General features: G+C 41.2%; 1 protein-coding gene across 1 annotated transcript in view; it reads left to right on the forward strand.

Moving 5' to 3' along the window:
• Positions 1 to 3,229: 3,229 nt before the first annotated feature.
• ECT2L (epithelial cell transforming 2 like) overlaps positions 3,230 to 16,136 on the forward strand; it is a 66,022-nt gene continuing 53,115 nt past the window's right edge. The window contains 3 exon segments of the mRNA XM_060283521.1: positions 3,230 to 8,584; positions 9,184 to 9,310; positions 10,437 to 10,576. Of these exon segments, the coding sequence (XP_060139504.1) occupies positions 9,209 to 9,310; positions 10,437 to 10,576 (242 nt within the window). The 5' untranslated portion in view covers positions 3,230 to 8,584; positions 9,184 to 9,208.

The raw sequence follows: 16,136 nt of genomic DNA on the forward strand, positions 1-16,136 counted from the left end.
TTGTTACACAGCACTAGATACCCACCATGATACCCACACTAGACAACTAATACACTTCATGATAGGCTCCTTTAACAATGAACAAGAGATATGCTACATATTACCTCCTTCTCTTGGAGATTGACTGAACATCAATATACTAAATTTGCAAAACATCCTACAAAAAAAGTTTTAATTTTGTTCAATCAATCATTTCCAGGCATATTTAACCACAGATGCTGCTTTTCTGGGAAATACCTATTAATACCTTATGGAGCTACTATTTGGAGAGTTTTGTGTTTTATTTTTTAGAGGCTGAAAGAATTTTTTAAAATTATTTTATTTTTAAAATTTTTGGCTGCGTTAGGTCTTCGTTGCTGCATGTGGGCTTTCTCTAGTTGTGGTGAGTGGAGGCTACTTTTCGTTGTGGTGCACGGGCTTCTCATTGTGGTGGCTTCTCTTGTTGCGGAGCACGGGCTCTAGGTGCACGGGCTTCAGTAGTTATGCCTGGCAGGCTCTAGAGTGCAGGCTCAGTAGTTGTGGCGCACGGGCTTAGCTGCTCCTCGGCATGTGGGATCTTCCTGGACCAGGGATCGAACCCATGTCCCCTGCATTGGCAGGCGGATTCTTAACCACTGTGCCACCAAGGAAGTCCCTGGGGAGATTTTAAATGCTGGACTATGAAAAGAAATCATTCCATTTAAAGAAGTAGTGATTGCCAGCATGCCGTCTCTCCCTGGATCAAATAACTAGTCAATAAAGTAACATATTCATTTAAGAGAATGAATGTAATCCTGTGGGAATTTGTATCTGTGTCTATGTTTATATCTGTATATGATGTACTGTACTCACATATTGAAGCCCACCAGCAGAGATAGCAACTATTCTTTCTGTAATGTTCTGCTCGTTTTGTAACTCAGTAATACCTTACCACAGAGGATAATACCAATTTTGAGAAGTTGCTAAATAAAAATCCCTTATGTTGGCTCTTGGAGAGATTTCACATAACAACAGCTGGGCATCTTATGAAACTAAGGATTTGTTTTGATTTAATGTTGATTCAGAGGGAGGTATTTAATTTTCCACATTGCCATGAGGTTTTTATCTGAACATTATTTGTACTGTAGTTTGCCAGGACACATCACTGCCTTGCTTCACACGTGAGGAGACTGAGGCTCAGAGATGAAATTACTTGTAAAGCTTTAATTTTGGGGTGGGGAGGTTGAGGTTTTTTGTTTGTTTTTGGCCGTGCAGCATGTGGGATCTTAGTTCCCAGACCAGGGATCAAACCCATGCCCCCTGCAATGGAGGCATGGAGTCTTAACCACTGGACCACCAGTGAAGTCCCTAAGGCTTCAATTTAGGGGGATCAGAGCAGGAATTCAAATTTGGTGCTCACCATGTCATGCTGCCCTTCTGTAATATTTCTAAAACTGTTCCTAATATGGTACGTGACTTTCCGAGATATTCATTTTTAAAATGTGCTTCTGTCTCATTGAAGTGTAATAAGCGAAGAGGCACCACCAGCGTTTGGCTTATTCTCAGATTCTTCTGACTTGCCAATAAAATTTCTTCAGCTACTCCAGGCTGAAGAAATTCACATTGTTCCCTCTCTTCTTGGTATTTATAGCAACAGAGGGTTGCTTAGAAACTTAGACATTTCTGATGCTTGAATCTCAGCTAGAACTTCAGTGGAAGCAGTTATCCAATTGTGTTTTAACATCTTCTGTAATGGACATAACCTCCCAAGACAGCTAATGCTGCTGAAGTGATTGTTTTCCCACTTAGACTGAGCCAAAATCCATCTCTCTGACCTCATCCATTGTTCTTAATTTTGTCTTCTGGGCACTCACAAGCCACGTGTAATTGAATTTATATGTAAAAAGCCTCCAGACATTGATGTACGTGTGGTACAGTGTGAGAAAGTGGTCCACTTGCTTTTCTCTTTTTTAAATAGATACTCTGTTTTCTATAAATGGAAAATTCTCTCTCTTCCTCTTTGATTTGAAATCTAAGAAGTGCCCATGTATACATGAGTCTATCTATTTTGGACCCTTCTCTTCTGCTCCCCTGATTAGTTATTTGTCCCCATGCTAATACAATGTCATCTTATTAGTGCAGCTTTATAATAAGTTTTTCTACATTGTTTATTAAAGTATAGTTGATTTACAATATTATATTAGTTTCATGTATATAGCATAGTGATTCAATAGTTTTACAGATTGTACTCCATTAAAATTTATTACAAGGTAATGGCTGTAATTCCCTGTGCTATACAATATATCCTTGTTTTTTTGTTTGTTTGTTTTTATTGAAGTACAGTTGATCTACAAAGCTGTGTTAGTTTCAGGTGTATTGCAAAGTGATTCAGTTAATGTGTATATGTTAATCCCAAACTCCCAATTTATCCCTCCTCTCCTATAATAAGTCTTGATATCTAGAAACACATCTCCCTCTCTTGCTCTTCCAGACTGTCTGGACTACTTTAGCCTTGTAAATTTCCATAAATATTTTAGAATCAGCTTTTCAAGTTACACACATACAGTATCACTTTGGGATTTTTTTGAGATTGCATTGAATCTGTAGATCAATTTGAGAGAATTAGTCTCTTCATTTTTCTGAATCTCTAATACATATCTCTAAACATTTCTCTCCATTGATTTAGGTCTCTAAAAATTGTTTTTCAGTAAAGTTTTCTATCTTTATAAAGTTGTACTTTTACTTTTTCTAGGTACTTAGTAGTATTTGATGTTGTTTTAAAACTTCTTAATCAAAATAGAAGATATAGAAAAATATGCATGTTATAAGTGTAATACTCGATGAATTACAAAGTGAACTCACCCAGGCTCCCACCCCTAGGTCAATACCAGCACCCCAGAATCCCCTCTCATATCCCTTCTAGTCATTACCTTCTCTTTCCTCCCCAAAGGTAACCACTATCCTGACTTCAACCACTAGAGCATAGAACTTTGTATAAATAAAACCATGCAAGGGGCTTCCCTGGTGGCGCAGTGGTTGAGAGTCGGCCTGCCGATGCAGGGGACACGGGTTCGTGCCCCGGTCCGCGAAGATCCCACATGCCGCCGGGAAGATCCCACATGCCGTGGAGCGGCTGGGCCCGTGAGCCATGGCCGCTGAGCCTGCGCGTCCGGAGCCTGTGCTTCACAACAGGAGAGGCCACGACAGTGAGAGGCCCGCTTTCCGCAAAAAAGGAAAAAAAAAAAAAAAAAAACCATGCAAAATGTTTTACTTTGTTTCCAGCTTCCCTTGTTTAATGTCTTAGGTGTGTGATTCATGCATACTGTTGTGTGTAGCAGCAGCCTGCTCATTGAGCTGTAGCATTCTACTGCATGAATATATGACAATATATTTATCTATTCAACCGTTGATGGATGCTTGGGTTGTATCCAGTTTGGAGCTATCCAAAGCAGCTATGAACATTCTTGTGGATATATTTGGTCCACACGTGCATGTTTTTCTGTTGGGTCAAGTGTATGCATATGTTCAACTTTAGGAAATAATGCCCGTTTTTCAAGCACTTATACTAATCTACACTTTGACCAGCTATATATGAGTTCTGGATGCTCACCAACACACAACTTTGTCAGTCTGTGCTGGATAACAAACCATCCCCAAAGCTGAAACAGGAATCATTGTTTGTCACAATTCTGTGGGTTCACAATTCATCCGGGCAGTTCCACTTGCTGTTGTAGGCTGGGGTCATTCGTTTGGTTGCATTTACCTGAGAGCTCAGCTGGAACTGGAATACCCGAGATGGCTTCATTCACACATCTGGTGCTCTGACTGGGGTGGCTGAAATAGTTGGGGGCTGGTTCAACCTCTGTCTTTCCATGTGGTCTCACCTCACTCAGTAATCTAGCCCGAGCTTATTTACCCGGCAGCTAGATCTCAAGAGTGCAGGAAGAGAAACTGCAAGTCTCAAAGCCCAGGACCAGAAGTCATATATCATCACTTCCATAACGTCCTATTGGTTATAACAAGGCAGTGCTAGTACAGATTTGTGGGGAGGAAGGGCAATAAGACCCCACTTCTTGATGGGAGAACTGGATGGGAGCAATCATTCCTGGCCATATGTACAGACAGTATACCACGTTGCTTCCTCTGGTCACAAAAATTCACATGCCTTTCACAAGCAGAATGCATTTACCCCATCCCAAGACACCCAAGGTCTCATCCAATTATGGTATCAGTCTAGAAGTCCAGTCTCTCGTGATCTGCATCAGGCCCAATTGCAAGTGAGGCTCCTTGTCTGTCGCTGCTCTTGAACTGGAGACCTGTGAGTTTAGCTGTCTCCCAGACACCTAGATTACACTAGTGAAACACAAAAAGGGTAACCACAGCAGTCTTTCCTATTCACAAAGGCAGGAAACAAGTCACATGGCAGTTTCTGGTCCACAGCAATTCTGAAATTCAGCCAGACCAGTTGTCCTGATGATTCCTTGATTATGGTCCAGGTCTACTCCCTGGGAGTAATCTCCTGATCCATTGATCTCAGCTTCTCTTGGCTCTGCACTACTGACTCTTCGCTCTGTCCTCGGCGTCACCCATCTTTCTCAATAAGAAATTATCTGTGGTTGCAGTTGCAAAGCTTTCTCAGCCTGCTTCTTACCTGTAGAAAGTTGGAGGCTCAGAGACTATTTCAGGCCTTCTCAGTCCCTTTTATTTCAAGCTGGTCATGCTTTCACCAGAACAATCTTCTTGACAATTTTGTGGGTTTTCTGTGTATCTTATTATAATCCATTCTCTTCAACAAAGGCTGCATCCACAAATCCCTTTGAGATAGGCCCCTGGCTGCCTTGGGATATGAATCAGGGTGCTGTGGGACAAAGTCTCTAAGACTCTTAGGAACTCTTTTATTTTCTAAATGAGAGGGTCTATGAGACACACCACCTTAAACCTTTCAAAGACCTTATCAAGGAGGTCTTTGAAATGAAGCCATTTATTACTTTGAGACTTTTTGCTGGCTGGAGATACTGTACTAGATGTTCTTTATTTCTGTTAGATTCTGCTAAAAAACTAGATTTTCAGGTCAGTTCATGTCTCTCTTATTGTATCATATTCAGCTAAGAAGCCAGTCAGAACGTTCTGTATCCTGCTTGGAATCTCTTTAGCCAGGTCTGCACATTCCTTGGTAGATTTCCTATTGTCCACATTAAAGCAGGCAACAGTGTTACTAAACATTCCACTGCTACATAACACAGGTGATCCTTTTTCTAGCCTTTCTTAGCAACTTCACTGTTCTTCTAGGCTCCACTGACAGTCTCCTCACCACCCTTCCAATTTCCACTTGCTGCTCTTTTTCGACATCATTGCCATATGCTTTAAGTTATGTTAGGGCAATACTCTACTTCCAGGTATGAATTTTTTCTATCAGTTTTTATTGCTGAATGACAAAATGCTCCAAATTCTAGTGGCTTAAAACAATCTTTTACTGTTATGATTCTGAGGATCAGCTGGGCCTAACGGAATGCAGGGGTTCTACTCCATGTGTTGCTGACTAGAATCTTCCATTCCTACTATTCTGCAGTGCCACTAGTGTCATAAATCTAGTGAGATATATTTGCGAGTCTGTTTCTGGACTCAACTGGTTTATTTGTCTATTCTTATGCCAATATCTCATGGTCTATTTACACTAACTTTATAGTAAATAAGTCCTGATACCATGTAGAGTAAGTCTTATTACTTTATTCTTTTTAAAGTTGTCTTTGCTGTTCTTGACCCTTTGCATTTTCATACACATTTCATAATTAGTTTGTCAAACACACACACACACACACACACGTGCACACAAACACCCCACCCCACTGCTGGGTTTTGATTAATAGATTAATTTGGTACAACTAAACATCTATATAGACATTACTGTTACTTAGATCTTTAAAAATTTCTCTTGATAAAATTTTTAGTATTCTATGTGGAACATTTGTACCTCTGATTTAAATTGGATTTTTTAAAGTTATTATAAATGACATACTGTTTTTTAATAAAAATTTGTTGTTAGTATACAGAAATACAGGTTTTTTATGTTGACCTTGTGTATAGCAACCTTCCTAAACATGCATTAAATCTGACAATTTACCTGTAAATTCTTCAGTATTTTCTACATATAATTATGCCACTAATAAATAATGACAGTTTTTTCCTTTTCAATGATTATAATTTAATTTTCTTGCTTTATTACATTGGACAGAATTCCAGAACAATATTGAATAAAGATGGTAGTGGCAATTATAAGGAAAGTTTCAACATTTTACTATTAAGTTTAATGTTTGCTAGTTTCTTATAATATGTCCTAATTTGGATTAGGAAGTTTCTTCTAGTTCTAGGTTGGTAAGATTTTTTTTGTTATGAATGGGAGTTGAATCTTATCAAATGCACTTTTTGTATCTACTGAGATTTTCATGATTTTCTCCTTTGTTTTATTAATGATGAGAAGGGCATTGATTTTGTAATATCAAATCAAATTTACATTCCAACTTGCTGGTGATATATTAACATTTTTAATACATTGCTGGGTTTGGTGTTCTAATATTTTGACTAGGATTTTTGGACCTATGTTTATGGTAATAAACCTATAATATTCCTCTCTTATAAGGTTCTTGTTGGGTTTTGGTGTTAAGGTTATGCTGACTTCATTGAAGGACCTGGAAATAATTACCACTTTTTCTATTCTCTGGAATAAGTTTGTTATTTCTTCCTTAAATGTTTGGTAGATACAAATATTGGTTCCAGGAGTAAGGTGCTGCCATACCAACATCAATACATTCCAAATTATGTGACATTAACATCCAGTCTGGCAGCATGAAATTGTTATTGGAGACTTGGACAGTCAGCAATCCATGTTACCAAAAAAAATGTATAAAAGTATAGTCTAGAATAGCTTAAAAGGCATATTACATACCTAATGAGCTTGTACTTTATACAAAGAGGTAGAAAATGACTGTTATTAGAATGTGTTCATTTCTACTGGCTGCATTTGCCAAGGTACTACAAGAATTAAAGGAGCTCAGAAAATATTTGGCTGGTTTGCAAGCAGGAATGAAAAGGAAATCAGAGACAACCAAAAAACTCAGGGTTTTGCAAGCTTGGAAGGTGCAACTGATTCACATGTTCAACTAGTTAAGAAGCAACAGAGAAGTCCTTTGAGCAAAAAAGTCTGCTTAAAACTCTGCCTAGCAGCAAAGACCAAGTCAGGAAGAGTATGGTTGTCACACCATTGTTAGGATCTCTGAATGGAATAAGGTGGTACCCAGCAAATACTTTCACGCTGGGAAAATATCTCAAAGAGGGGAGACTTAGGGTTTGGCTCTTCCTAAGGAAAGTCTGATAGGCTCAAACTACTTGCAATTAAATTGAGAGAGAGAGAGAGAGACAAGTCTCTAAACAATTGTGGCACATAGCACTGCCTGGAATCAAATAACTTGAGATAGATATTGAGAAAGCCATTTTGTCAAAGGCGTTACCTACACGGTATAAAAGAGAATGTGATTGTTTGAGACTAAAAATGATAACTGGGTTCCAGCCTTCTACAGCAGGATCTCAGAACTGCTACGGATTAACTCTTTTATATATCGTTCTTCTCCTTTACAAATGGGAATATTTATTGTAGTTATCCTTTTCCTGTTCTACCATTATATATATTGTGTGTAGGAGCTGGTACCAGATAGCTTCTCTTTTTAGTTCAGAGTTCTCGAGATCAAGAGTAGGTATATCTGGGTCTGTAGAGGCTGTTATGAATCATTTCTATCTCCTGGGATCTAAGCTCAAAATACTGATGAGATCGAACTTTGGGGTTGTCTGCTTTAAGGCGTGGATGAGCGTGTTCTGCATGTGGGAAAGGAAGGGAACTGATCCAAAGGGTGAACTGTGGTAGATTGTATTACTATCTGCGCTCTTGTGTAATCCTCTCCCCTGGAGTATGGGCCAGACGTAGTGACTTGCTTTTACCTAATAGAACAGAGCAAAAGTGATGGGATACCAATTCTGAGGTTAGGTTACAAAGAGACTGTGGCTTCCCTCTTGTGTGCCCTCTCTTGCTTTTTCATTTGCTTCCTCTGATGGAAGCCAGCTGCCATGTGAACTGCCCTATGGAGAAGCCCATCTGGCAAGGAAAGCAAAGGATTCCTCCACCCAACAGTCCACGAACAACTGAATCCTGGTCACAGCCACATGAATGAGCTTCAGATCCTTCAGATGGGGCTGGAGTCCTGGCCAACACAATGATTGCAGCCTATGGGAGATTTTGAAGGAGAGGTACCTGGTATGTACTGAATTGTGTCCCCCCACCCCTAGATCCATATGTTGAAGCCCCCACCCCCGATGTGACTACATTTGGAGGTGGAGCCTATAAAGAAGTAATAAAAGTTAAATGAGGTTATAGGGTTGGGGGCCTTAATCCAATAGGACTGGTATCCTTATAAGAAGAAGAAGAAGAGATACCAGAGTGCCTCCTGCACCCCACCCCGTGTGTGCTCAGAATGAAGGCCTTGTGAGAACACAGCAGGAAGACTGCTGCCTGCACGATAGGAAGCGAGGCCTCACCAGAAACAACAATGCTGATCTTGGACTTTCGGCCTCCAGAACTGTGAGAAAACAAATTTCTGTTGTTCAGGCCGCCCAGTCTGTGGTGTTTTGTAATGGCAGCCCTAGTAGACTAACAATACTGTACCCTACTAGATTGTGCCTGGATTCCCGACCCTCAGGAACTTGAGATAATAAGAAGAGTTTGTTGTTTTGAGCTGTTAAGTTTTAGGGTAATTTGCTATGCAGCAATAAATCATTAATATATTAGCCTAACTTTTTCTTCTATATCCTTTTTGACTTATGTCCTCAAAAGCTAGGCACTGGGGTGGGAGTGGGGGCGCCCTCTTTGAGCCCTTCAGATTCTTGCTTTCCAGAGAAAGAAAAATTCAGTATTTATGGCTGATAAAGAATCATTCCAATTTCTGAGTCATTTTGCCAGCCAAGTAAAAAACAGCTCTGGTTTGGATTCACATTTGGGTCCAGGTAGTTGAGGAGAGAATAATCGCAATGATTTAGAGTTCATGAACTCTCTGTGTATATTTGTATGGATATATATATATGAATTGCTCTAATTGTATCTATATAAACAAATATATGTAAATGAATTGCTGTAATTCTATTATTCCTATATGGACAACATTAACATACTGGATGTTCTAGGTGTGGACGAAAATAATTTGCTGAGATGTCAGCTGGGAATTCTCCCAGGGAAAGCTTGGAAATGGAGAGCTTCCACACAAGATTCAGTGCCTGGACACCTTTTAGCAACAAGTCATTAAATTGACAGGTGAGTCACATACTCTAGAATAAGACAAGCTTTCTAAGGTGAATTTTACTGTGATATATTGGGTCTCATGTTGCCATATTTAAAATAAAATAAATACTTGTAAAGAACTTAGTTTTTGAGTCACTTTAAACAAAAATAAACCTACCCCAAAGACAGTCTCTCCTCACCCCAGTCCACGACTCCAATCTTATGGGAGGTGCAAGAGCTGCTCCCACTTTTGCCCTGTCAGCACCTCCAGAGATGAAACAGAAACCTCCAGGACACACCCTGGTTGCTGTAAGGGGGAGGAGACAAGAGAAGGTGCTTTGGTGGTATTTTGGTGTGGAGAGTGTTGATATGTGTTTCTTTCATTCTCTCTTCCCTCTTGTGCCAACTGCATGGTTCCCTGGGGCCAGGGGATGCCCCTCCTTTGAAAGATAACGCAGGAAGTAGTCACTGGAATGGCCCAGGCAGCTCTGCCAGACCTTCTTGGAAAAGGGGGCTGCCTGGGTCCTCAGAGCTCCTGCGTGGTCCAGGCGCATTCACAAGGGAAGGAGACCAGATGGGCTGGGACCAAAGCCTGACTAGTAATAAAGACAGTGGGTTTATATATGTCCTCTGAGCCAAGCTGGACTGAAGTCCTGGTTTGGGGGGACGCTGGTCCTGGTGTATGTCTTTCATGGAGACACTCCTAACAATGGCTCTTCAGCAAAATTTACTAACTTTCCTTTTGGTGGGTGCTATGAAGAGGTAGGACTGTGGGTTAGTAAAATCACACCTACTTCACATGGCCCTGTTTTCACAATTAAGCAAGTAGCCAGTATGTGTTTTCAAGATGAAGTGTTTGGGATCTGTTTCCCGGACCACATTAGCTTAGGTGGAAACAATAGTGAGGATCCAGTATCTCTTTGGGCCCTCCTTGAGCCCCTCTGCAATTACATCCCTGCCAGCCTTTCCCACCAGCCCACCCAACAAGCCTGGGCTTGCCTGCATCCCCAGATAAAAGGAGTTTAAGCTGAAGGGAGAGACCCTTACTACATATGTGAAAGTGCTTTGTGAACTGTAACGTGCAATGGAAATATTAGCTATGAGGTTGTTAGGTTGCCTATGGATTGCTTAGCAACTAAGAACATATTGAACTGTAAAGGAAAATGTCATTTCCTCTCCCTTATCGCTCTTTCAGGAAAGAGTTGCTCTTATAAGTCATTGATTTGACCTCTGGACTAACAAGCAACATCAAGAATTCTTATTCACGATTTTTTTATGATGCACTAAATTACAATTAAGGTAAATGTAGCCTAACGATGTAATTATCTTAAAGAAAATAAAATATCATAAAATGTTCACATAACTTTTAAGAGTTTCTTTTTTTCTACAGAAAAAAAGCAACTGATTTTTTTTGTGTGTGTGTGGTACGAGGGCCTCTCACCGTTGCGGCCCCTACCATTGCAGAGCACAGGCTCCAGACGCACAGGCTCCGGACGCACAGGCTCAGCGGCCATGGCTCACAGGCCCAGCCACTCCGCGGCATGTGGGATCTTCCCGGCCCGGGGCACGAACCCGTGTCCCCTGCATCGGCAGGCGGACTCTCAACCACTGAGCCACCAGGGAAGCCCCAGCCAATGAATTTTTAACATTCTCTTAGTATATTAAATTCTCCTTGGAACTCTCAGACAGATAAGATATTTGAAGTAGGTACTCCGAAATATTTGTTACATGAATGAATGGATCCAAAAAATATCTGAGAAATGACAGTGGCAGCAGCATTTAGGAATATGGGTAAGACTCATATGGCAGTGGTCACTGATTGCCGTTAAGTCCTGGTTCTTCTTATTCTTTCCCTTGCATCCTATTATCTCTGTAATTTATTTCAAAATACTCCAGCATGGCTGGTGTGACATGTGAAAGTGTTAGTTGAAATTACACCCAGGGGCAGCTAGTGTTCTGATCAAGAGTTAGTACTCTAGGGGTGATTAGCTAGCACTGTATTGGAAAGGTCACAGTGTTTTAGTTATTACCAGACACTTTGCTAATTAGCATAGCAAATATTAGATATTAGTTATTATCAGAGCAACTAGTGTCTTGTTAACATGCTGGTTGAATGCTAGAAATGGCCTGTCTTTGGTGAAATTAAAGGTATTCAGATATGTGGACTGACCAAAATATTCCAGAGAGCCCTCCGGCAGGCCTGGACCTGTCTGAAGAATCCAGCCAGGCCAGTTGGTGCTTATTAAGGATGGTTTCATCTCCAAAACATGGCCGTGTCTGACTGGGGGTTTTCTGGTAGCCTGAGGCCAACAAAAAGGATAGTAATAGAATCCTGTTCATGGAACATTGTTCTTTCTCAGTTGAATGAATCTTTCACCCAAAAGGCAGAGAGCTGGGATTTTGTCAGGCCTACAGAGGAGGCTGTATGAAGTGGTTTGGGCTTATTTACTAAAGTTTGTTCAGTGAAACTCCAGGTAGGGCATCCTTTGGGGCTGCTTTCACTACAACCTGGTGGTGGGGCTTGGGGGACAGGCTAACCCTCAAACTTCTTAGATATTCACCAAAAAGTGTCAAGAGTTGTGCAAGACCAAATTGGGTAATTTTAGTTTACAATACCTGCTTCTCTCAGTCTTTCTTACACTTTCACACAGTCATTTCATCTCTCCTACCTACGAGCGCACCTTCTCCATCGTCCGCTTTCTCTGCATCCGTGGGGCTCCTAGTGGATTATCCCTGATGGAGTCACCAAGTCACTGGAGGGAGACAGCCATCTTCCAGGCATGTCAAAAGAGGCTGCAAAGACAGGCCACAGACAAAGAGGCTCTTCAGTCAATGCTTAAAAATCAGGAGGGGACTTCCCTGGTGGAGCAGTGGTTAAGAATCTGGCTGCCAATGCAGGGGACACGGGTTTGAGCCCTGGTCCGGGAAGATTCCACATGCCGCAGAGCAACTAAGCCCGTGCGCCACAACTACCGAGCCTGCACTCTACAGCCCGCAAGCCACAGCTACTGAGCCCACGTGCCACAACTACTGAAGCCCGCGTGCCTAGAGCCTGTGCTCTGCAACAAGAGAAGCCACCGCAATGAGAAACCCGCGCATCGCATTGAAGAGTAGCCCTTGCTCGCCGCAACTAGAGAAAAGCCCATGCACAGCAACAAAGACCCAACGCAGCCAAAAATAAATAAATGTATATTAAAAAAAAAATCAGGAGGAAGGGAGATTTTTATGGTAGTCATTGGGTAGGCTTCCTTTGACTTCAATTTTGCAGCTTTCAAGATAAGAAAATAAGAGACCAAACCCTTTATCCATAATTGCTTTGTGGGCCATCCTGTTCTAGTCTCATGTATCACAAACCGAGCAATTTTAGTTGTAACCACTGGAGGTCATTAGTGATCTTGTGGTATATTTTGAGGCTCATCAACAGTAGGCCTGACATTTTTTCACTGGAAACTTCATTCACTGTCTGGCACCTGAATTCTTCTTTCTGTGGGAGAAGGATATGGAACTAACCTGTTAAGTGAAATTACGCTGCTTTGTTTGACAGCAGCTGTGTTTCTGCAGAGTTATATGTATTTCATAGTCCCATGAAGCTGTTATTACATGTTCTGGGCTACTAATTTCGGGGGAAGTTGTATGTCAATTTCTGGTCTCTGGGTTTGGCATCCTGAAACCAGGATCTTTAATTTGTAGTGGTGGTTTTTGTTGTTGAACATCAATCAGGTCATTCCCCACAGTCTGGATGAAGTCTTTCTTACATGACTTCCTGCCATCTCTTTTGGTCAGCCATTTCTTGCTTCTTACTGACAGCTGAAGACACCATGTGCAGATGGTCTAATCCAGTTTGAGCTGTGCTTGATTTTAACCCAATCTAAAAGCCCAACTTATTTTCATTTTTAGCCTAAAGTTAATGCAATAAAATTTTAAAGCATCTTTATTGAGATGTAATTGACACACATAAAATTCATGCATTTAAAGGACACAGTTCAATGGTTTTAGCAGGGGTCCCCAAGCTTTTTGGCACCAGGGACCGGTTTCGTGGAAGACAGTTTTTCCAGGGTTGGGGTGGTGGTGTTTCAGGCAGTAATGTGAGCAGTGGGGAGCAATGGGGAGCGGCAGATGAAGCTTTGCTCACTTGCCCTCCGCTCTCCTCCTGCTGTGCGGCCTGCTTCCTAACAGGCCGTGGACTGGTACCGGTTGATGACCCAGGGGTTGGGGACCCCTGGTTTTAGTACATTCACAGAGTTGTGCAACCACCACCACAATTTAAGTTTAGAACATTTTCATCACCCACAAAAGAAACCCCCTATCTATTAGCAATCACTTCCCATTCCAATCCCGCTCAATTCCAGCCCTGCACAACCACTAATCTATTTTATTTCTCTATAAATTTGCCTATTCCAGACTTTTCATATAAATGGAATCATACAATATGTGGCCTTTAGTTCACCTGTTTTATAGCATATATCAAGACTTTCCTTTTATTGCCAAATAATATTCCACAGTGTAGATATGCCACATTTTATTTATCCACTCATCAGTTGATGGCCATTTGGGTAGTTTCCACATTTTGGCTACTGTAAGTAATGCTGCTATGAACAACTGTGTATAAGTCTTTCTATATGGATGCTTTACTTCTTTTAGGTATATAACTAGAAATGGAATTGCTGGATCAAATGGTAGCACTGCAATCAACTTTTAATTATTAAGTGTTTTTTCTGAATTATATTTACTCCTCTAGTCCCTGTTCCCCCATAACTATGAATAAGCTTGTGAATAAAAGAAAGAATTTAGCATTATTCGAATGCCTGAAATCTTTGCATGTAAGCTCAGCTATATTTGTGCAATACCTTGCTTTTCAGACAGAGAAGCCATTGTTTTAGATGCTTTGTTTTATAATTTCTGAATAACTTTGTTTTAGTTCAGGCAGTTATAAAGCTTAAACAGGATATTGAAGTACCAGTCAGAAATATGTTGTCACAGTTTTCATTAAAAGTTTCTTCTTAATCTCTATGAGATATATTCAAATATCTAAGATTTTTCTTTTCTATCCTAATAAATATTCCATATTGTTAAGACTTTGGAAATTTTCTTAAATGGAGTTTTATAATATTTAAGACATTTTTCAAAGGTTCATCTTCTTAAACCTTCCCTCTGGCAAGTTCTCCCTCTCACTTCAACTTAAATGTCACCTCCACTGGGAAGCCTTTCCTGCTCGTCTTTCACCCCCATCATTTTTACAAACCTCTATCGTGGCATTTTCACTGTACATTATGCTTATCTGTCCACACGTCTGACGGTTTCCAGTGGTGTTGTCCCCCTGCCACTTGAGTAGGCTGACCTTTCCTGTGACTCCTTAAAGGAAACTGGGCTGTTTGTGTCTGCCACACTTGAAGAAACCTATGAGAAGATTGAATCAGTCTCCTAGTCACACTGGTGGGACCGGTTTCTTGCTTCTGTTCAGCAAGAGGTAATGCCTCCTACAAAGGCCTTTCATTACGGGGCTGGAGCTGTTCAAACTTGTAGCTTTTCCTGGTGGGTGGGGCAACATTCATGATTCATGTAACTGCAGTCCTAAGACATGGATGGAGTGTGTGTGTGTGTGTGTGTGTGTGTGTGTGTGTGTGTGTGTGTGTGTGTGTGTGTGTGTGTGTGTGTGTGTGTGTGTGTGTGTGTGTGTGTGTGTGTGTGTGTGTGTGTGTGTGTGTGTGTGTGTGTGTGTGTGTGTGTGTGTGTGTAGGGAGAGGGAGATCACCACCGAACAAGGATTAGCTCTTGTTGCTTGTCTCCATCAGAGTCACCTGGAAGGGGGGTTGGAGGGCAGAAAAAAGTACCAAAAAACATACCAACCCACGTATAGTTAAGAGGGAACACCGCCGTCCCGCACTCTCGCCACAGTACACCCACCCCATCTTCCCTGCAGCCCCTGAGAGGGCTCAGTTGAGGATGTTTATCTCGATTGTAATTTCTGAGGAAATCTGGTACATAAATTTTTCAGAGACAACACACTTCTAGATTAACCTTAAATATAGAACAGCTACATCACGCTGAGTTACTGACGTCCATGTGAAAGAAGGACATTTCTGTGTGGAGGTGGTGGAGGGGAGAGGGGAGTATTCAGAGACCCACTGTTTTCTAAATATCCAAGACAGGTCTGGAAACGTGGGTCATCCTGACTCTTCCCTCCCCTCAGCCCCATATTCTGGACATATTTCTGTCCTTTCACATAGATCAGATGGTCGTGGGCAACCACATATAATATTAGCATTTGCTGTTGGGTGGCTTTTAGGGGTGGATGAAGCTAAGAAAGGAAATCCTGGAGTTTGAAAGGAGAAGCCAAACCCCGAAGCTGTTTTACTGGGTGGAGGTGGGGACAGAGGGAGAGTGGGTGGTAGGACGGTCACCGGCTTACATTAGGCAAAGCCCCTGCACTTGAAGTCCTCACTTCCGGTTTTATAAGTGTTGCTACTCTCCCTCTGTAATGTTTCACTTCTCTTTACAGTATGGTAGCTCCACTTGCCATTATGTTATACACCGTAGTACTTGCTTGTTCATTTACCATCTGCCTATTCCACTAGAAGGTAGCTCCCTGAGGGCAGGGACTTTTTCTGGTAACTCTTTCTGTCCCTAGCACTTACAACAATACGAGGTTCATAGTAGCCACTCAATAAATGCTTGTTTGAATGAATGAAGATGTGTAAAACACTCCTAATGACGATGATAACAAAAAGGTACTCAGAACAAAGCTTTCCTTTGGTAGTTCTCTCAGAGGAAGGATTTTTTTCAAGATATTACAAGTTTTAGAACACAGGATATTACTAATATTTTGCTTCATTGAAGACTTTTCATTATTTAATTAATT

Source organism: Globicephala melas, chromosome 14 (assembly GCF_963455315.2).
Source record: "Globicephala melas chromosome 14, mGloMel1.2, whole genome shotgun sequence".
NCBI lineage: Eukaryota > Metazoa > Chordata > Mammalia > Artiodactyla > Delphinidae > Globicephala > Globicephala melas.